The sequence below is a fragment of the Trichosurus vulpecula genome, chromosome 4 (genome assembly GCF_011100635.1).
Source record: "Trichosurus vulpecula isolate mTriVul1 chromosome 4, mTriVul1.pri, whole genome shotgun sequence".
In the NCBI taxonomy this organism is placed as follows: domain Eukaryota; kingdom Metazoa; phylum Chordata; class Mammalia; order Diprotodontia; family Phalangeridae; genus Trichosurus; species Trichosurus vulpecula.
Window position 1 is genome coordinate 105,176,574 of NC_050576.1, and position 21,801 is coordinate 105,198,374.

Consider the following 21,801-nt stretch of genomic DNA (forward strand, 5'->3'; position numbering starts at 1 on the left):
GCATTTTACTTTATGCATTTAAAAGCATTCTTCCCTTGGAGTAGATGATCTCTAAGGAAGGTTTCTTCCCTCTCTAAACTTCTAGGATTCTTCCTCTTAATGATCATTACAATAACACTAACTTGTGTGTACACACAGTAGCATTTTAAGGTGTACCTAGCACTTTCACATGTCTTATCACATCAACAACCCTGTGAAGTAGGTAGTACAGGTGTTATTATCCCTATTTTATAAGCGAAGATATCGAGGTTCATTGAGGTGAATCAATTTGCCTAAGGTCAGAAATCTTCTGTAATTATATACATTTAAGGAACGGGAGTGTTTATGTCTGTGGAGGGGATGGTTGGGAAAAAAGTTGGGCTGGGGAATGAAAGAAAGCTCATTTCTTTCCTTTCCAGACAGGGCATTTGTGGGTGAGAAATGAAGTAAAGTGGCCTGCTCTGGGGGGAAAACAGTTCAGGTGTCAAGATGTAGACATACGCAATAGGGAAGGTGGGAAGAATCCACTACCAGCTTGTTCTGTAGTGTAGACGGGCAACGGTGGCAAGCAGCCCTCTGCTGAGTGCTTTCCCCCAAGTTCCAAAGCCTGCTTCCTTTCCATGCTGGGCAGGGGATCAGAAGGACTGACCCAAGTGGAATTCCTAGTCTAGAATCCCACAGGCCTTGGGCACCAATCAGAATTCCAGGTTGAAGACAGCTGAGCATCTTTCCCACACAGGTGAGTTGAGGCCACAAAAAAGTAAGGCCGCAGATGGCTAGTAAGTGTGGTTTGATCAGAATGTGTGTCTGGTCTTTCGGGGAGGGAGCAGGTTGTGTCTCCTAGATGTAGAGCACCCTAAGGAGCTAAACTTTGGGGAGATCTACAAGGAAGATTGAAGGGCTAGGGAAGGTGCTTTTAAGGAAAAGGTTTTAAAAAAGTCTCTGGGGAAGGGAAGAGAAGGTTGAAGGTATGAAGTGGATAATGAGGCCTTAAGCCTATTTAATGATGTCACACCGAAGATGTTTTCTACCTATCCTGAGGTCAGAATAAAAAGAAACAGGCTTGGTTTACAGCAGAAGAGTTTTAGGTCAACCCTAGGAAAAACATAGACCTGAAGAAGGAAGACATTAGCATAGGTGACTGAGTGGGGTTTGAGATATGGAAGGAACAGAACTCTCCTTCCAAGGACTTTCTGGGATGGGGTTCAGAGGTTCCTAAAATGGGCGATAGTACCCTTTGGCGGGTGCTGGAATGATCCACCTGGCAGTAGTAGTTTGAAAATTTTTTTAAAAAAGTTAAAGGATTAAAAAAATGCAGATGGGGGAGGGGCAGGGCTCTGAAAAGGGGGTAGTAGGCCAAATAAGTTTGGGAATCTCTGGCAGAGAAGAGACAACCCTGAAGACATGAACTAAAATCCCACCTCTGACCCTTATTAGCTACGTAACCATATTGTAACCATAGACAGGTCATTCCCCTCTGGGATTATCTCTCATTTACACCATATATGTGCGTGCATGTGTATATGGATGTATATATACACACACATACATGTATATATGTATATACACACATATACATATATACACATATACATATATATAAAACAAGCATTTCCATAACACAGTATAAAGATGATTGCATGTGAAACTGCAAATCTATTGTGTATAACTTTCTACTCTCTTTAAATATATAGTATAATGATCATGTAAATTTCTTTTTTTTTCCTTTTTTTCCCTTTTTTTCCTTCCCTCCCTCTCCTCAAATATTTTGTATGTACTTGTCATCTCTCCCATTAGGATGTAAACTTTTTGAGGGCAGACACTTGTGGAGGTTTTCCTCTCTCTGTATCCTCAGAGCTTAGTTCAATGTCTGGCAAATAAATGCTTCATAAGGTAAGGTAAGTGAATAAGTATTTAAAATGTGCCAGGGAAAAAGTAGTCCCTGCCCTCAAGGAGCTCACAGGTCTAAGAGGAAAGCTAACTTGCAAGTGATTATGTCCAAACAGGATATATTACAGGATGGTTATTGTCCTTTGTTCTCTAAGAGGACCAAAATGACATGACCATGTTAGAGTCAAGTGTCCGTCTGTGGCTGATCAGCCCAGTACAAGCTCGGAATGCTCTACCACAGGTCAGGCACAAATAGTCCTTGTGAACATTTGGGGTGGATTCTCTAAATTTGCACATCTCCAGTTTCTTTTGAGCTCCTTCAATTCTGATTGACTCATAGAGCACAGCACCTTCTCTGATGAGGGCACGCCATGCTGGGCAGTCCTGTGCCAGTGTCTCCTCTGCAATCAATGCAATCAATATACAGGATAAATTGGAAGAAATCAGCAGAAGTGATCAGTGAACAGGAGAATGGGAACACTTCTATAAAGGTGAAACTGTAGTTGAGACTTGAAGGAAAGTAGGAAAACCGAGAGGCAGAGACAAAGAAGGAGAGAGTCCCAGGCATGGGAGAGAGGGAGCCAATGAAAGGGCTTGTTGATGAGGATGACAACTATGATAGTGATGATTTTTTTACCTCTTGGGGCCCCAATCTCCCCCACTACCAAACTCGGCAACTCGACTAGATGGTCAATTAATCAATTAACAGGTATTTATTAAGTACCTACCATATGTGGGGCACCATTCTAGGTGTTGGGGGTACAAAACAAAAATGACAGTCCCTATCCTCGAGGAGTTTCTGTTCTATTGGGGAGACTGTTCAGTGTGTGTTCAGTCATTTCAGTCATATCCTACTCTTCATGGACCCATTTTTCTTGGCAGAGATACTTCAGTGGTTTGCATTTCCTTCTCCAGCTCATTTTACAGATGAGGAAACAGGTAAACAGGGTTAAGTGACTTGCCTGAGGTCACATAGCTAGTGAGTGTCTGAGGCCAGATTTGAACTCACAAAGATGTCTTCTTGACTCCTGGCCTGGTACTATGTACTGCGCCACCTGGCTGCCCTACTTGGGGAGACTACATGTACCTTTATAAGTATATAATAGCATGTATCTCGAAGACTTCTAGATTGGAAAAGATTATTATCCTGGGGCCATTTTGGAGGCAGCAATTGAACTGATGGCCTCAAAAGTCCCTTCCAGTTTTAAAAGTGATTTATGATTTTATGACCTTTTGCAGCTTGATTAATGTGTCTTGTTCCAGAGCCAAGGTTGACAAAACTTCCCCATCCCACCCACCCCCGCTACTGCAGGGCCCTTTTGTCTTTTCTCCCATTAGCTTTTACCTACTGGACCAGGGTGGAACCTCTGGGTTTTGATTTGATTAAAAGCAAAGTGCCTGCAGTAGGGCCCTAAAACTTTGCTAGTGAACTGGGAGGTCCTGGCTGAGCAAACCTGAGCAGCCTCTGAATGCTGGAAGATACCAGGAGATCTGTGACCTCATCCATTTGGCTACAGATCCCAGCTCATCCAGGCCTGCCCATCCTTTGTGATTCTCTTCTCTCTTTCACCCCCCCCCCAAGTTTGCTACAGGGAATCAATAGAGATCTTCTAATCCAGGGATTCTTAATGTGGGGTCCGTGAACTTTAAATAGATATGGAAATAGATAGATAGAAATAGATAACTATATTCCTGTATACCTGGTTTCTTTGGTAATCCTGTGTATTTTTTTAGTGCACCAAAAACATTCTGAGAAGGGGTCTGTAGGTTAGACTTCACCAGACTGCCAAAGGCATCCATGGCACAAAAAAGGTTAAGGACCTTGCTTTAGTCCAATATGTAGAGGTATACACACATATACACACACACACACACACACACACACATATGTATGTATACATAGCAGTCGATATATGTGTGTATACATATACATGTATACATACATACACACATATATATGTGTATACACACACGTATGTATACATAGCAGTCGATATATGTGTGTATACATATACATATACATACATACATACATACATATATATACACGTGTGTATACACACACACACACACACACATTTAGAGGGAGAGGTCTGGAGATCACTACTCCAAACCCCTCCTCATTTGACCAATGAGACGGTAATGATAATAAAAATAAGAGGGAGGGAAGGGATAAGCATTTATGTGGCTCCCGTTGTGCACCAGGCACTGTATTAAGTGCTTTTATACAAATCTTATTGGACCCCCACAACAGCTCTGTGAGGTAGGTGTTATTATTAGCCCTGTTTTAGAGATGAGGAAATCGAGGGAAAGGAGTAAATATCTCTATAAGGCTTTAAGGTTTGCAAAGAGCTTTAATAATAATTAACATTCACTGATATAGCTCTTTAGGGTTTACAAAGTGCTTTACATATATTATCTCATTTGTTCTTCACAATAACCCTGAAGGCTAGGTGCTGTTATTATCAGCCCCGTTTTAAAAGATTAGGAAAACTGAAGCTGAGGCAGATTAAATGACTTGTCCAGGGTCACACCGCCACTGCCTTCGGCGCTGTGCCACCCAGCTGTCTTATGGTGTTCATGATACAGCATACTGCCTTGAATGCAGGCTAAATATGGGAGTTAGAGGGGGAGTCACTTAACTCCTCATGGACCCCAGAAAACTCTTGCTATTGTTCATTCTTTCTAGCTGGGTCCGATTCTCCGTGATCCCATTTGGGGTTTTCTTGGCAAAGATACTGGGGTGGTCTGTCATTTCCTTCTCTAGTTCATTTTATAGATGAGGAAACTGAGACAAACAGGGTTAAGTGACTTGCCCAGGGTCACACAACTAGTAAGTGTCTGAGACCAGATTTGAACTCAGGTCTTCCTGACTCCAGGCCCAGCACTCAATTTACTGCACTGCCCGAGATTATAAATCCTAGAAAAGCATCACTGGTAGGCGTTTCCTCACTGGGAGTTCCCCATACCAAGAAATCACAGGTGATATCCAAAACATAGTCAAGGCTGTGTTGTTTTAAAAGTCCTCCGGCTGAGGAGATGGTGGTGGGTACCGGGATGCCTAACATAGTGCAGAGAAAAGCTAGAAAGCAGTTTCTGACTCAGAAGATCAGGATTTGACCCCTGCTCCTGACCCTTATTTGCTCTTTGATCCTAGACAAGTTACTTCACCCACTCTCTGTGCCAGTTTCCCCATCTCTAGAATGGGAGTAATAAATATCCCAGCCCTAGCCTCTCAGGATGGTTGGGAGGAAAATGCTGTGCAAAGCTCAAAGGGCTGGATAAATGTGAGTTATTACTGACTCACCCAAGGTCACCCAGTGAACCAGTGGCAGAGCCAAGTCTGGATGCCAGGTTTTGCTATTTGCACTGTACCACACCATCAGCCCTTTGAAAGGGCCCTGGGCCAAGAGGACTTGGCTCCTGTCTCTCATTGTTCATGCAAGAGAGAGGACACAGTTTCTCGGCCTTCCCTGGGGGCTAAGTACTAAGCAAGAGGAAGGAGAGGATCCAGTCAGGTATATCTAGACCTCCACTCCTGTTAATCAGAACCAGGAAGGACGGGAGACCCAGGCTGCCAACCCCTCAGTATAGCATGACCCCTGCTCTCACCTGTAGGAAGGAATAGAGCAAGACAGCCATATTCACAGCTGAGATGAGGAAGTCTTGAGTAGGGAGCCCTTATTTGCAGGCAGCAGGGCCCACAAGAGGGCCAGAGAGAAGTTTGGCTCCTCCACATCACCTGCACTTCTGACTTGGGTGATCTCAGCTGGGCAATACCAGACAACTTCCCCTTTCTAGTCTATCAATTATTCACCCCAAAAGTCACTATGGAGGGTCTATATTGAGCAGGGATGGAATTCTCTGCCACTTGCTGGAGAGAATGAAAGTCTGAATAGATTCTCTGGTCTAAAAAAGCTTCTGTTTGCCTGGGAGCACAGGGCCTATATACATAAAGAAAATAAATAGGAATCTAAGCTGCAACCTGGCCAACCATGACACACAAGGCTTAGACTCACATCTCTTTACTTCTGATCTAATTCTCTCTCCCACATTGCCCTTCTCCTAGACCTTGCTTTACAACAGACTCTAAGGGGAGCTTGGGTAGTGCAGTCAGTAGCATATCAGATCTTCTTTCTGGGCATCCAGATTCTTGTGTGAATGGAACACACAGTAAAATCATGTGATGTGAAGGGCAGCTAGATGGCACAGTGGATAGAGCCCTGGCCCTGGAATCAGGAAGACGTGAGTTCAAATGTGACCTCAGTCATTTAACTAGCTGTATGATCCTGGGCAAGTCACTTAACCCTGATTGCCTCCAAAAACAAAACAAAAAACCTATGTAATGTGGTAGAAAGAACATCATGCCAGCTGTGAATTAAGACATAGGTTCAATTCTTGAAGACCCATAGGTTCAATTCTTGAAGATGTAGGTTCAGTTCTTGGCTTTGCACTATCCTGTGTGGGAGCTCATACTGGATCAGTCTTGCCTAGATAAGAGCGCTGTCTGCTTATCTACAAAATGAACTGGTTGGACCAGATGACCTCTGAGGTATGTGGATATCTGTTTACATGTCCTTCTCCCTGCCCCCTCTGCCCCTCTAGAATATAAGCCCCTTGAGGGCAGGGATGGTTTCTGTCTTTGTATCCTCAGACTCTACCACACTGCCTTGCACATAGCATTTAATAAATGCTTATTGGGTTGGACAGGCCCCTTTCACTTCTAGGATTCTAAAGTCCATGAGTCGCCAAGTATTCGAGGACCTACAAGGCAAGAAGGCCAAGATGGTCGGTGCTTTCCTAGGAAATTCCTAGGCAACCGCTTGACAAACAAACACAACTTTCAAAATCATAGAATAATGCAGCATGTCAGCTAGAAGGACCTTGGGAATCACCTGGTTCAACCCCGTTTTCTTACTGAAGAGGGAGCCCAGGGATAGGTAGTGATTTGCCCAAGTCAACTTTGGTCCAACAAACCCCAATGCTCTTTCTGCTGCAGAATACATAAACAGCTTCTTCCCAGGAGGCAGACTCAACAGTTTCTCAAACTCTAAGCCAGGGATGGGGAATCTGAGGCCTCGAGGCCATATGTGACTTCCTAGTCCTCAAGTGCAGCCCTTCACGGTGAAGTTTGGGCCGCCCTTAAGGCCACATGAGGCCTGGAGGCCGCAGGTTCCCCACCCCTGCACTAAACCCTCCCATAGAAGGGCCGTGGGTTTTAGGGTTGAAGTTGGAAAGCAGTCTCGTGTGTGTGTGTGTGTGTGTGTGTGTGTGTGTGTGTGTGTGTGTGTGTCTGCCTGTCTGTTGGGGAGGGGTCCCCATCACCTCTTAGCTGGACCTGCTGGGTCCCACATGACCGAAGAAGAGGGAAGAGGCCACTGGCTGGGACGGGGTGGGAAGGAGAGCCGGAGACTGGTGGAGGGGGGGAACCAGAGCTGGGGGAAAAGCCGAGGCACAGCCCCCAAGAAAGGAGGAAACCCAATCACCCAGAGAGCCAAGTGGTGGGTTTGGAGGAGGGCCGGGACTGGAGATAAAAAGCCCCAGGCTCGGATCAGAAGCACACAGGCCCTCATTGTTCTCCTGTCACACTTCCCCTGGCTTTATTGCTTTTGTCCAACACCCTATTGTCTGATTTCCTTTTGTCCCCCATTCAGCGCCCGCTGCCTTTTCATTTCCCAGCCAGCCCGGTTGTTTTCGTTTCTTTTGTCTGAAGTTCCTGAGAGGAAGGTTTTATTTTCAGCGGTTTGATTAATTCACAGCTTGAGCCTGGGGTTTGTTTGTTATGTAATTACTGCCCTGAGCTTCAGGAGAACACCCCTTCCCCAGCCTCCCCCTACCCCCTCCACTCCCCACCCTACCCCACCCCCAGGGGCCTGGCTGGCTGGCTGGCTCAGGGGGGCGGGGGCTCCCCTCCTGCCGGATGGGCTGAGGCCTTGCAGCTTCCTGGAGTCACTCAGGGCCCTGGGGGGGGGGGGGAGGGCGGTGGGAGAGGGGAGAGGAAAAAAAGAGTTAGAGGTGAGGGGGTTTCTAGGTTCCATTCACTGCTGCTGGTTCTGGGGGAGGGGGACAAGTACCCATCTCTGTGCCCCTCTTGGTCCATCTGAGCGAGCATGGGCCTTCCCAGACCTGCTCTGTCATACCTTCCCCCCTTGGCTACTCTGGGATGGAGTGTGGGTGGGCAGAGCGGTCAAGCCTAGGTCAGTCAATCAGTCAATAAGCATTTATTGAGCACCTACTAGGTGCTAGGTACTGTGATAAGCTCTGGGAATACAAAGAAAGGCCAAAAAAGACAGTCCCTTCCCTAGAGAAACTCACCATCTAATTGGGGAGACAACAAACAAACAAAATATGTACAAACAAGCTATATACAGGACAAACTGGAAATAACCAACAGAAGCAAGTCACTAGAATGAAGAGGGATTGGGAAAGGCTTCCTGTATAAGGTGGGATTTTACTGGGACTTGAAGCCAAGAGGTAGAGATAGGAGGGAAAGAATTCTAGGCATGGGGGATGCCCATTAAAAGACACAGTCTTGGGAGATGGGAGTGTCTTTTTGAGGAACAGAAGGTTGATGTCACTAAATGGAAGCATTCTTGGGGTATAAGACTGAAAAGGTATAGGGCAGAACAGAAGCCTAAGTTATGAAGGGCTTCAAACGCCAAACAAGTCACATCTCATCTGCTACTGTGGCCCCCTAACTAGCTAGATTGGGGGAGCTGTAGAGGAGACAGAGCAGTGGGGGCATTTGACTGCCAGGAGCATCTTTGAACCCAGTACCAGGGAAAGTATATATAATATTACCTCAGCTAATCTTTACACAGTGTTTCAAAGTTTTGAACTTTGCATAGTGTTTAAATATGTTATTTGAGCATCACAACAACCCCCATGAGGTAGGTATTTATGAGTATTATTTATCCCCATTTTACAGGTGAAGAAACTGAAGTACAGACAGGTTAGGTGATCTGCCCAAGGTGACACAGCTAATAAGAGTCAGGATCAGACAAACTAAGGCACTCTATCTACCACAGAAGCTACCCCAGTAAGGCCAATCATTGTTCAAGCTAATGGTACCTAGAAAAATGTTACCTAGAAAAAAGGAGATCATGGTATTAGCTAGAGGAATCTTGGAAATTATCTAACCCAGCAAGCAGTTCTCAAACTCTTTGGTCTCAGGATCCCTTAACATTCTCAAAACTCACCGAGGATCAGGTGGTTCAGTGGATAAAGCACTAGTCTTAGAGATAGGATGACCCGAGTTCAAATACTGCCTCAGATATCTGCTAGCTGTGTGACCCTGGGTAAGTCACTTTACCCAGATTGCCTCTAAAGAAAAAAAAGGCAATGAGGCTTTCCTAAAAAGATCTTTTGTTTTTGTGAGTTATATCTATCAGTTTGTTGTCATTGTTCAGTTGTCACAGTTGTGTCCCACTCCCCATGACCCTATTTGGGATTTTCTTCGAAGAGATACTAGAAGTGGTTTGCCATTTCCTATTTCAGCTCATTTAACAGATGAGAAACTGAGGCAAACAAGACTAGGTGACGTGTCTGGGGTCAAGCAGCTAGTAATCATCGGAGGTCAGATTTGAACTCAGGAAGATGAGTCTTTCTCATTTCAGGCCCGGCGCTCTATCCACTGTATCACCTAGCCGCCCCTATATCTATTAATATTTACTGTATTTGAAATGAAAACTGATAATGTTTTAAACTATTAATTTATTTGGAAATAATAGACCCACTACACATCAAGTATCAATAACATTTTAATAAAATAAGTACATTTTCCAAAACAAAAAAGAATTAGTTAAAAGGATGACATCGTTTTACAAATTTTCTCCAATCTCTGTTAATGTGTGGATTAATAAAAGAAGTTGCATTCTCTAAATGCTTCTATATTCAGTCTGTCACAATAGATTGTTCTGATTGAATATAGGAAAAAAATCCAACCGCACACAGATAGGTGATTGGAAAAGGGAAAGCATTTTAATAGGCAAATAATGTCTCAGGATTATTACAAAAAGAATTTGGATTTCAAGGAACCCCTGAAAGCATCTGGAGGATACCAATACATTTTTCACACTAGAACCCAGACTCCTCATTTCAGAAATGGGGAAACGGAGGCCTTAGGTGACACAGGTGGGGAGATATCATGACGTTGGATAAAGAGCACCAGGTTTCCGGTTCAGTCTTTCCTATTACTTATCTAGGTAACCTTGGGCAAGTCACTGGACTTTCTCTTTGGCTTCCATGTGTAAAATGAGGGTAGTAGATTAGCTGGTCCTTTCTACCTCTGACATTCTTTTTCTTAATTAAGGGGAGAAAGAGAATAAGCATTTATGAAATGCCTACTATGCGCCAGAAACTCTGCTAAGAGCTTTACAATTACAATTCAAACCTAGATTTTTTTTTTTGTTTACAAAACCAATGTTCTTTTTTACTAAACCAAGCCAAAGTGTTGAAGATTGAGTTGAAAAGGAGTCATTAGCTAAGACTATCCTCAATTTTCATAAACTAGTTTATCCAGAAAGAGAAATACCAGCTAGGAGGTACAGTAAACAGAGTGTTAGATCTGAGTCAGAGAAACTTGAGTTCAAATCCAGACTAAGACCCTTGTGTGACCTTGGACAAGTCACTTAACTTCTGTTTGCCTCGGTTTCCTCATTTGTAAAATGGGGATGATAATATCCCCTACCTCCCAGGGTTGTTGTGAAGATCAAATGAGATGATAATAGTAAAGTGCTTAGTGTAGTGCCTGGTACATAGTAGGTGCTGTATAAATGTTAGCTCTCATCATTACTATTGTTGTTATTATCACTATTATTACTTCACTGGGCTGTTGTAAGAATTAAAAGAATTAAATAATATTTGTAAAGCCTTTATTTATTTGTAAAGAATAGTGCCTGGCACATAGTAGGTACTCTCTCTCACTCCCCCTCGCTGTATATGTGCACACATGTGTATGTATCTCTGTGTGTGTGTGTGTGTGTGTGTATACATACTCATTTTAACCCTTCCCTTCCCTCTCCCCAGAAGTCCCTACGTTGCAAAGTTTGTATGTAGGCAGCTGCCCTTTCTTATCTTTTTGTACAGAATACAGAATTTAGACTTCTGACACTGGATAACCGTGTGTGGCATATTAGAAGTTGGGGAAATTGGTTGTGATATTGGGCTTCTAAATTTAGGTGAGTCTCATTCTGATTTTTCCTTTCCTTTCTTTGGCAGGATGTCCATGAGGAGCCCCATCTCTCCCCAGCTGGCACTAGATGGCATTGGGACCATGGTGAACTGCACTGTCAAGGCAGAAGAAAAGAAGGAGATATGCCAGGAGGCCCCACCTGGCCAGCAGGTGCCAGCCCCTGCTGCGGAGCCCTTGACCGGAGACCCAGCCCGGGCCCCCCAGGATGGAGCTGACTCAAGTGGCCCACCCCAGGTGATTCAATTACCCTTAGACTGCTCCAGTCTCATTTTTCTTCCTTCTGTCTTTAGGACTTTGCGCTCACCTGGAATCACAGGCCAGGGCAATGGCACTTACCTACTTGGCACAACATCTCATCATTCGGATGGAGATAGCTATCTGTAGGTGGTAGGCCTTGGGTTCACGCTAGAAAGGGACATTAGAGACCCAGCCCCATCATTTCACATGTTAGAGAACTGAGGCCCAGGTAAGTTACTCCAGGTCACACAGGAAGTCTCAGAGCTTTGACTCGAACTCAGATCCTTTGAACGTATATCCAGTGCTTTTTGAATTACAACCCACTACCTCTTCCTGAGTTTGGTCTCGGCCCAGAGTTCAGGCCACTTGGCTTCCCCATACAAAATTAGGAAAAACTAGTCTATAAAATGGGTATAATAAAACTTATACCTTTTATTTCACAGGCTTCCTGTGGGGGAAAAGGTGTAAACCTTAAAGTACTTATATAAATGCGAATTGTTATTATTGCATTTTGTGGTCACATCCCTAACAGGGACATGGCATTCATTAATTCAGAGCATACTTGCTATGCCTGGCACTGGAAGAGAATAGGACATATAACACTTCTTAGCATGTAGTCACTCCTGCGTGGTGCCCTAGAGACCTCAGGCCATCTGGTCCAACCTCCACATTTTACAGGTGAAGGCACAGAGAGGTTAAGAGACCCAAAGTCACACACAGAAAGTAATTTGAACCCAGGTCCTCTGACTCCGGAGCCAACCATCTTCCCACAGTACCATGCTCCCTCTGTGATATGTTACAGTCTGGCTGGAGAAACAAGGCAGGTGCACGTGAATATCTAACAGGCTGTGTAGTAACGAAACTCCTTTCCCATGTGACTCCTGGAAATCAGTCTTATTACACACTCAAGAGTTAAATAACCATACAAGACAATTTCTTTCTCCATGAAATGAGGGGGGTGGACTAGAAGCTCTCTAAGGTTCCTTCCAGCTCTAAAATGTTCTATGATTCTATTCAAAAGATGTCACAAGGCTTATAATTAAAGAGCCAGATGAAGAGAACAGACAGTGATTATCGTGAGAGGTGGGAGGAGGGAGAGACCCTTCCAGGCTGGTGTGGTCAGAGGAGGCTTCATGGAAGAAGGGAGGATTTGAAGAGGGCTCAGAAGGCTGGGTTGGACTCAGATAATCATCAAGAATAAGGGGGAGGGGGCTGTTTCTAAGGAGAGAACAGTGACAGCCAACATATGGCAGAGGGAAGGGGATGGTGAAGAGACTGGCCTGGCTGGACTGAAAGGCTGTATGTGGTGGAAAGGGCCTTTAGGCTATGAACACATCAGTGATCTCAGCCCTGTGAGGGCAGGACAGTCAGAGGCCGTAACCTACCAACACCAATGTCTCCTAAATTTCCCAGGAGTTTGTATGGTACCCTGGAAAGAATGCTGGTTCTGGAGATAGGTCCTGGGTTCAGATCTCGCTTCTGATGTTTATTTTCTCTGTGACCTCGGACAAATCATTTAATCTTCCTGGGCTTTAGTTTCCTCCTTTTTAAAAATGAAAGTATTAAACTGGGTGGCCTCTAAGGCCCTTCTAGCTCTAGACCTAAGATTCTTTGTGAGAGACAGAGGATTAGGGATTTGTCCTGGCTTCTTTATAAGCCAGAACCACCGACCAGGTCTTCCTGAGGGAGGAAACTTTTGGTGTATCTCCCCGTGATTGCTCATGACCTAAACAAAGTGTCTTTGACTTTAGCTGAAATGTAGAGTGGAGGTTGTTTCTTAAATGTTAGGGAGCTTGTAAATCTCATGTAAGAAAGGCATAGGTGGCGGGGGCAGCTAGGTGGCACAGTGAGTAGAGCACCACCCCTGGAGGATCTGAGTTCAAATCTGGGCTCAGACACTTGACACATCTTACTAGCTGTGTGACCTTGGGCAAGTCACTTAACCCCAATTGCCCAGCCTTTCCCCCTCCAAAAAAGAAAGAAAGAAAGAAAGGCATATGTGGTAGTTATTATAGCTTGATTTATCTAAAGCTCAGCCTCATTTCTTTTTCTTCTCCCAAAAAACCACTCTGCCTTTGCTGAAGGCTTGTTTTCCCTCTGGGTGTCTGTATCTGTGTGACAATTGGCCACATAATGACAATTTGGGGTGTTTGTGTTATAGGACTGTGGGTCACCAAAGAGCGATGGGCCACCAGAACCTAGGAGATCAGGGCCTGAGCCAGCCACTGGAAGCCAAGAAAAGCTGGATTTCAATCGGAATTTGAAAGAAGGTAAGGTCCCCATCAAGGGTAGAAGTGGGTTTCCCAGGGTGCCCTGGAATAATAATGGGAGCTGTTTCTCTTCTCATTTCTTGGCATCTTTCAGTTATGCCCACCATTGAGAAGCTTCTATCCAGTGACTGGAGAGAGAGGCTTCTAGGAAGAAGCACTGTGGAAACCAAAGATGTCAAAGGTGAGGATCCTGTACCCTGGCAGAGAGTGAGTGATGGGTATGGAGGTGGTTTATGTGGACATGAGACTGAATGTCTGTGCCATCTTACTGAGTTGGTGGGCCAAGGGAACAGAAGCTATGACAGTGGAAGGACCTAAAGATTCTGACCCAGCAACAGGAGAAATGATGAGATCTGGGGGAATGCCCAGAGTCATTCAGTCAAATGTTTATGAAGTGCCTACTATGTGCCAGGCACCAGGTTTACAAAGAAGGATAAAAGATAGTGTCTGTTTTCAAGGAGCTCAGTTATGCCCACCGGTCTAACGGGGAGGCACCATGCAACAACTCATACAAATTATATACAGGATAAATTAGAAATAATCCAGAGGGGGATTTGTTCTGTGAAGTTTGGATTCAGTCAAAGGGCTACGTTTGAGTACCTAGAGGGCCACATGTGGCCTTGAGGCCTCAGGTTCCCCACCTCTGGCCCAGAAGGCACTAGAATAAAAGGCGATTGGGAAAGATTTTCTGTAGAAGGTGGGATTTTAGCTGTGACTTAAAGAAAGCCAGAAAGATAGAAGGTAGAGATAAAGAGAAAGAACATTCCAGGTGTGGGGGTTGGAGCAGGGATTGCCAGGGAAAATGCAGACCAAACAGTAGGCTATTGCAGTAGTCCAAGCATGAGGTGATAAGGACCGTAGTGGCAGTATCAGAGAAGAGAAGGGGTCATACGCGAGAGGTGTTGCGCAGGTCTTGGCAATAGTTTGGATATGGGGGTGGGGAGGAGGTGAGAAAACGAGGAGTTGAGAGTGACACTTAATTTGCTTGTGTGGGTGAAAGGGAGGATGAAGGTCCTCTCAACAGTAGAAAAGAAGAAGATTTTAAGGGAAAGATAATGAGTTCAGACATCTAGTCCAAAAGCTGGAGATGACACTGAATATCAGTAGATGTGCTATGGCTAATATAGAAATTTGTTTTGTATGATTCCACATGTATAATTTATATTATATTGCTTGCCTTCTCAGTGGGTGGGGGAGGGAGAGAATTTGGAACTCCGCATTTAAGAAGAAAAGAAATGTTCAATGTAAATAAATAATAAAATTTTAAAGATGAACACAAACACACACAAAAGAACATCAGCAGAGAGGTCAGGATTGGAGAGATAGATCTGAGAATCAGCAGAGATGAGAATTGAATCCACAGGAGATGATGAAGTGAAATAACATAGAGGGAGAAGAGAAGAGGGCCCAGGCCAGACCCTTGTGGGACACCTTTGGCACCAGGCATGACCTGGAGGAAGATTTAGTAAAGGAAACTGAGGAATGGTCAGATTAGTAAGAGGAGACCTGGCAGAGAGCAGAGTCACAAAAACGTAGAGAAAAGAGGAATCAAGAAGATGAGAGTGATTCACAGTGCTCAAGGCTTCACGAAGGTCAAGAAATGTGAGGGCTGAGAAAAGGCCATTATGGTGTACCTTGGGAGAAAGCAGTTTCAGTTGAATGAAGAGGTTGGAAAACAGACTGTGGAGAGTTAAGAAGATAATTAGAAGAAAGAAATTGGAGGCACCTATTGTTGAGGGCCTTCTCAAGGAGTGTAGCCACAAAAGGTAGAGAGATATGGGACAATAGTAGGGGTGGATGGATCAAGTGAATGCCTTGTGAGGATGGTGGAGATGGGGGCATGTGTGTAGAAAGTAGGGAAGTATCTAGCAGACAGGGTAAAAATAAAGGTAAGTGAGAAAGTGGGGATGGTAGAGGAGGAGCAATCTCTATCTAGGTCCCTACCTGGATTCTAATGTCTGGGTCAGGATGACACTCTGATGATCTGTCCTTTCATGGGACTAGCCTGACCTAGTCTGTGCCATTGCACAGTGTTATCACCAACTGTGACCCCTTCATATACTTATGGCCTTCATATACTTATTGTCCTGGTAGAAAACTTGCATGAGGTGTGCTACAGGGAAAGGAGCAGTGGATTTTGAGTCTGAGAACCTGAGTTCAAATCCTGGGCTCTACCACTCATTAACTTGTACTTTATACAAGCCATGCAACCTCTCTGGGACTCAGTTTCCTCACCTATAAAATAAGGGGTTGGACTAGACAACCCCTACATGGTTCCTTCTAGCTCAGGATCAATGATCCCGCTGACTTGACTTTGGGCTCTTTTCTCCTTAGCACAGTGCCTGGCACATAGTAGCTGCTTAATAAATGCTTATTGACTGACTGACTTAATTTTTTTAACAGATTGGCAACATAGTAGAGACTTAGGACCTTAAAGTCAGAAAAACTTGAGTTCTAGCCCATGCCTAGGTCACCCACTTGCTATATGACTGCCTCTTCCTGCTTCACTTGCCTCTAATTTGATTCAGTTCAGTCCAGACTTATTGAGTAGTTACTATTTGCAAAACACTTTGCTGTGTACCAAAGATACTAAGTTAAATATAATGTGAGATCATAGATTTAGAGATGTAACAGACTTCCAAGGCTCGGAGAAATTAAGTGACTTGTCCAAGGTCACATAGATAGTAAGTAGAAGAGCCAGAATTGGAACTCAAGTTTTTTTACTCCAAATCTAGCACTCTTTCCCCAATTTCTTAAACTCTGTTTTCAAGGACCTTATACTGTAAAAGGAGAAAGATACGCAACTTGTATATTATAAGGGAAAGTGAAATAGAGGAGAGGTCCAGGTACTACTGACCATTTTCAATAGCCCTGTGGCCATTGGGACTGTTAGTGAATGAAGCTGGTGTCCTAGCTCATAGCCGTATCTATTTGCACCCTTCTCCTATTTGCCCTGCCTTTCTTGTGGTATTGTGTTCCATCACAGCCCTCTGACTATGCATGTCCTAGGAATGAGACCTGGAGAAGTTGGTCTAAGTCTGGGACGCCATATTAGGCAAGAGATCCCAAGGGTTGGCTTCGGGAAGGAGCATACTGTCTATCCAGGTCTGACTTACCATCTGTCTGACAGTGCTATGGGGAATTATGGGAGATGTTTCTTGCTTGAGCAGGGACCCAAGAAAGCCTGGCGGAAAAGGAACTTCAGCTCCTGGTCATGATCCATCAGCTGTCTACTCTTCGGGACCAGCTCCTGACAGCTCACTCAGAGCAGAAGAATATGGCTGCCATGTTGTTTGAGAAGCAGCAGCAACAGATGGAGCTAGCCAGGCAGCAGCAAGAGCAGGTGAGCCCTGCCCCTTCCTCTTCTCATTGAGGTGTGGGAATTTGGCATTTGCTAGGTGGGGTGTACTCAGGGGGAAGAGATAGAAGCTTGAGGATAAGACCCAAACAACCCTAACCACCAAGGACTTTGTGTAGATAATGGGGGGAAGTAATTTTAATATTCTAGTAATATTAATATTCTAGATTTTAAGTGTTAACTTGTGGGGCAATCACTAGAGGGAGGTATATGTATATCAAGGAGGGGATATACACTCATTTAAGCATAACTGTAAGAACCAGGGACCTACAGCTATGGGTAATGGGCAGTGGAAGTACAGAGTAAGTAGGGAGATAGTAAGAGATCTCCTAGTTGCCCTTGAGTTCAAATCAATTCATGACTACATAATTAGGTACTGAAAGAACTAACACATGAGATTGCTGATTTTGGAGAAAACAAGAGGCCCTGAAAGAATAAAGTAGGGCAAATAACCTGATGTGAAAGAGAGAGAGAAGAGAAGAGAATAGAAGAGAAGAAAAGAAAAGAGAAAAAAAGACTAGCGGTCTTGACTTTGATTCCTGGAAAAATTCAAAAGCATATTATTAAATAGATGGTTATCTAATATCTAGATGAGGAAATAGTGATCACAAAAAGCCTTCATCAAAATCAGATCATGCCAGGCCAACTTCATCCCCTTTTTGATAGGCTTTCTAGCCAACATCAGCCACAGATTTAGTTTTCCTAGGTTTTGTTTTTAAATTGTATTTAATTTTTTTTTCAATCAACAAAACTCTACCCTTTCTTCCTCCTACCCCAACAAACACACATACGTATGTCTTATTCTGCACTTTGAGCCCTTCACCTCTCTATTGGGAGATGAGCACCTCTCATCATTAGTCACTAGAATTGTGATTGGAGTTCCTGTCTTACAAAATTGCTTGTGTTTGCATTATTGCTGTATAAATTGTATAAATTGTTCACTTCACTCTTTATCAGTCCATATCAGTCTTCCTAAGTTTCTCTGAAACCATTGCTTTCAGCATTTCTTATGGCGCAACAGTATTCCTTCATATTTATGTACTAAAACTTGGTCAGCCATTCCCCAAATGATAGATACTCCTTCAGATTCCTTTTCTTTGCCACTTCAAAAAGAGATATAAATATTTTTGTACATCTTTTAGTTAAAGTTTGTTTTGTTTAGGACTAATCTCTCTCTTAATCTACCTTCCCTCCAATTCCCCCTTCTCCCTTCTTCCTTTCTTCCCTTCGCAGTGTATTCCTCTTCTCTTCTTTTTCTATTCTTCTTATTATCATAGAGGCCTAACAGAACTAATGCCAAGCCTTCTGTCTAATTAGACTCAGTCTGTAACCCCTGATGATGATTGGGCTCAGAGGGAACAAATATATTATCTCCGCATATTCGAATTTAAGTGGTTTATCCTTGTTTAGTCCCATATCTTTGTTCATTCCTGCCTACCTTTGTATGTTTTTCCTCACTCCTGTGATTGAGCTAAAACTTTTCTTCCTTTAAAAAATACTTTTAAAACCTTTTTTTCTGGTATTTTCAACAGAAATGCATGGAAGTCCTCTATTTTGTTAGAGATCCATTTTTTTCCCCTGTAGCATTATACTTAGGTTTGCTGAGTAGGTACGTTATTCTTGACTGCAATCATGTTCTTTGCCTTCTGGAATATCATGTTCCAAGTTCTTCACTATTTAATGGTGCTGGCTGTTAAGGCATGTGTAAGCCTGACTGTAGCTCTTTAGTACTTGAATTCTTGGAGTTTTCATTTGGGGGCTTTTTTCCTGGAGGTAATTCTTTTACTTTGCCCTTTGCCTCTAAGAGATCTTGGTGTTGTTTGTTTGTTTTTATGATTTCCTGAAATATGATGTCTAGGCTCTTTTGTTTTTTTATTCATGGTTTTCAAGTAGTCTGAGGATTTTTTCCTCCTCAATCTGTGTTCTATGTCAGTTGTTTTTGTTATGAGGTTTCTTAGATTTTCTTCTGTTTCTTTTAGTCTTTTGCCATTTCTTGTTCTCTCAGGGAGTCTTGAGTTCTATTTGGGCCATTCTAATTTTCAGGAAGTTTATGGCTTAGGCAAGGTTTTATAACCCTTGTTCCAAGCTGTTAATCCCCTTTCTAATTCTTTCTTCCATAGTTCTCATTCCCTTTCCAGCTTTTTCCTCTATCGCTTTTATTTCACTGACAAAAGCATTTTTCAAACTATTTTAAAGTTTTGTTTCGTATCTTCCTGGTTAGATTTGTGTCCAAGCTGTGTTTTTCTCTGAGGCTTTGCTAATAGATGTTCTGAAGTCATTCACGTCTTCAGAGTTTATGTCTTTAGTATCCCTGTCACCATAATAGCTTTTTATGCTGATATTTTTTGATTGCTCATTCTTCCAATCTACTTCTTGATTTCAGACCTGATATTAGGGCCAGGCTTTGTGCAGTTATGGAGGAAAGGTCTGGGCTGGTCCTGTTGCTGCTTTCCTGGGGGTATTGAGTATTATGTTATTCCAGGATCTCAAGCTTGAAGACCTGCAAGCTTTCAGCCCTCCCAAAGTGGTCTTATCTAAGGTAAAGTCTGATTGCTGTCCTTCTGGTCTGAGCTTTACCTCCTGACATGGATTTGGGTATGAGCAACAATGGAATGTTGCTAGACTCAACCACTGTCAACCCACTGGGAAGCTCTGCTGATTGAGAGTAACAAAACTGCAGGTTACCTTTTTGTTTGGGGTTCCAATCCCAATTCCTCTGAAGACTTCAGACTGGGACTAGAAACTGGAACTGAGACCCTGTTTCAACAATCTGGCTAGCAGCTGTTTTGGGGGGTGAAAGACCAACACAAGCCCAACAAGAAGCATGCTACCAGCATGCTGCAAAAGCCCAGGTTCTTTTGATCTGCTTTACTAAGGAAAGTGACGTTAAGGGGTTGACAAGTTTGCTTTAATTCAGCATACAAATACCATTCACTTAGTTCAGGGGAAAAATCCAGCACCCTGAACTTCGGAGAAAATACAAACAAATTACAAACATTGACAGATAGACCTTGTCTGATTCAAATCCCGTTACAGTTACCAGAGTTTAACAAAGTCCCAGTGTCCAGGTTTACGAGCTAGAGGGCTCTTAGCTACATCTGCCCAGAGTCTCAGCATGGAGTTTTCACATCACGCATCAGCACACCACCAAGAGTGAGAGCCCTGAGCAAATAGCTCTGTCTTCTCTTCTTATACCATTGCAGACATCATCAAACATCATCTGAATGACCAGAACTTAGGCTCCTATGACTGGCTCTTGAGTTAGCACCTCCCCTTAGTACCCTGGGAGCTTCACACCCACATAGGCTTAGCACCTAATAGGGGTTTGGGCCTGCGGCTTAGCACCTAGTAAGACTCAATGAAATATACTGAATTAATCAATGAAAACAAAAGCCAAACTCTTCAAGGGCACTAGGTTGAAATGAGTGCTAAGATCCCATTTTGCTTATCAACACAGACCCTGCTCTGCTCCTGAGGGTCCAAGCCACACTGTTGTTGCTTGCTCTTCTCTTGATACACTACCTAGGGTCTGCAATTGATCCTAACCTAGGAAAATCTCCTTCCCCTAGAAAGTCACCCTTGGTGGCAAGTCCTCTCCTTGGTCTGCCCTGCAGTTCTCCTTGGTCTGCCCTGGATCCCAGAACTGCTTAGCCCTTTTTCCCATACTCTGCATGAATTTCATCCCAGTATGAGTCTGGTACTTCCTCTTGCTCTGGTCTGCATCCTCTTCTTGGCACTGGAGTTCTCTGGTGCATTCCTTTGCCAGACCTTGTTCCCCTTATCCACAGACGTCTCTATTTATCTCCCTATGCTGACTAAGGGTGGAAAAATAGCTCTCTGTGACTTTTTCTTGTATTTTCTCCTCAGAGCTCAATCTGGTTTGTTTTCTAGATCTGTTTGAAGGAATTTGAGTGGAGGGAAACTCTTTCTGCTACTCTTGGTTCCTTACCTAGATTTTTAAAAAGTATTTGACAAAGTGTCTTGTGCTTTTCTTATGGAAAATATGGCAAGATGTGGGCTGGCTGATAGGACAGTTAGATTCAGAACTGGTTGAATGGTGGAACCAACAAGAGTAGCCATTAATGGTTTGGTATCACCTTGGCATGAGTTTGCTAGTGGAAGACTTTAGGAGTCTCTATTTGGCCCTGTGCTTTTTAACATTTTCATCAATGCTTTGGATAAAGGATAGATGGCACACATATCCAATTTGGAGGTGACATATTGCTGAGAAAGATAGCTAGCACACTAGATTACCAAGTCAGGACACAAAAAGATTAGACAGGCTAGAATATTGGGATGAATCTAATAAGGTGACATTTAATTGGGTTATACTTGGGTTAAAAAAAATCAACTTCACAAGTACAAGATGGAGAAGATGTGGCTAAGGTAGCAGGGGGAGCTTAGTGAATATTGGGCTAAACGTGAGTCAGCTGAGTCAAGCAGCAGCCAAAGAAAGGTAATGCAATCTTAGGCAGCCTTAAGAGAGGTGCTGTGTCCAGAACTAGGGCATTATTAGTCCCACTGTATACTGCTCTGGTCAGACTGCATCTGCAGTATTATATCCAGTTTTTGCTGCCATACTTTAGGCTGGATATTGGTAAACTTAGAATTGTCCAAAGCAGAATAATTGAGCTGGTCAAGGGACTAGAAATCATTGTCCTATGAGACTCAGTTAAGGGAATCAGAGATGTTAATTTACCCTTGAGAAGAATTTACTTGAGGGTGGTGGGACTATGATAGTTGTCTTCGAGTATTTGAAGGGCTGTCATGTAGAATAGACTTACTCTGCTTGGCCCCAGAGAACTAGGTATGATGAAAGGAAGTTGGAAAAAAAGATTTAGCTGTATCCCAGAGATTAAAAAAGAGAAAAGGGA

At 43.5% G+C, this 21,801-nt stretch overlaps 1 protein-coding gene across 2 annotated transcripts in view; it reads left to right on the plus strand.

The window, feature by feature from the left end:
- The window catches only part of SOX13 (SRY-box transcription factor 13), a 76,107-nt gene that overhangs the window by 38,774 nt on the left and 15,532 nt on the right, over positions 1–21,801 (plus strand). For both annotated transcript variants that reach the window (XM_036757786.1, XM_036757787.1), the window contains exons 2-5: positions 11,089–11,296; positions 13,461–13,569; positions 13,664–13,750; positions 16,740–16,912. In XM_036757786.1, the coding sequence (XP_036613681.1) occupies positions 11,090–11,296; positions 13,461–13,569; positions 13,664–13,750; positions 16,740–16,912 (576 nt within the window). In that variant the 5' untranslated portion in view covers position 11,089. The remainder of the gene's footprint in view (positions 1–11,088; positions 11,297–13,460; positions 13,570–13,663; positions 13,751–16,739; positions 16,913–21,801) is intronic.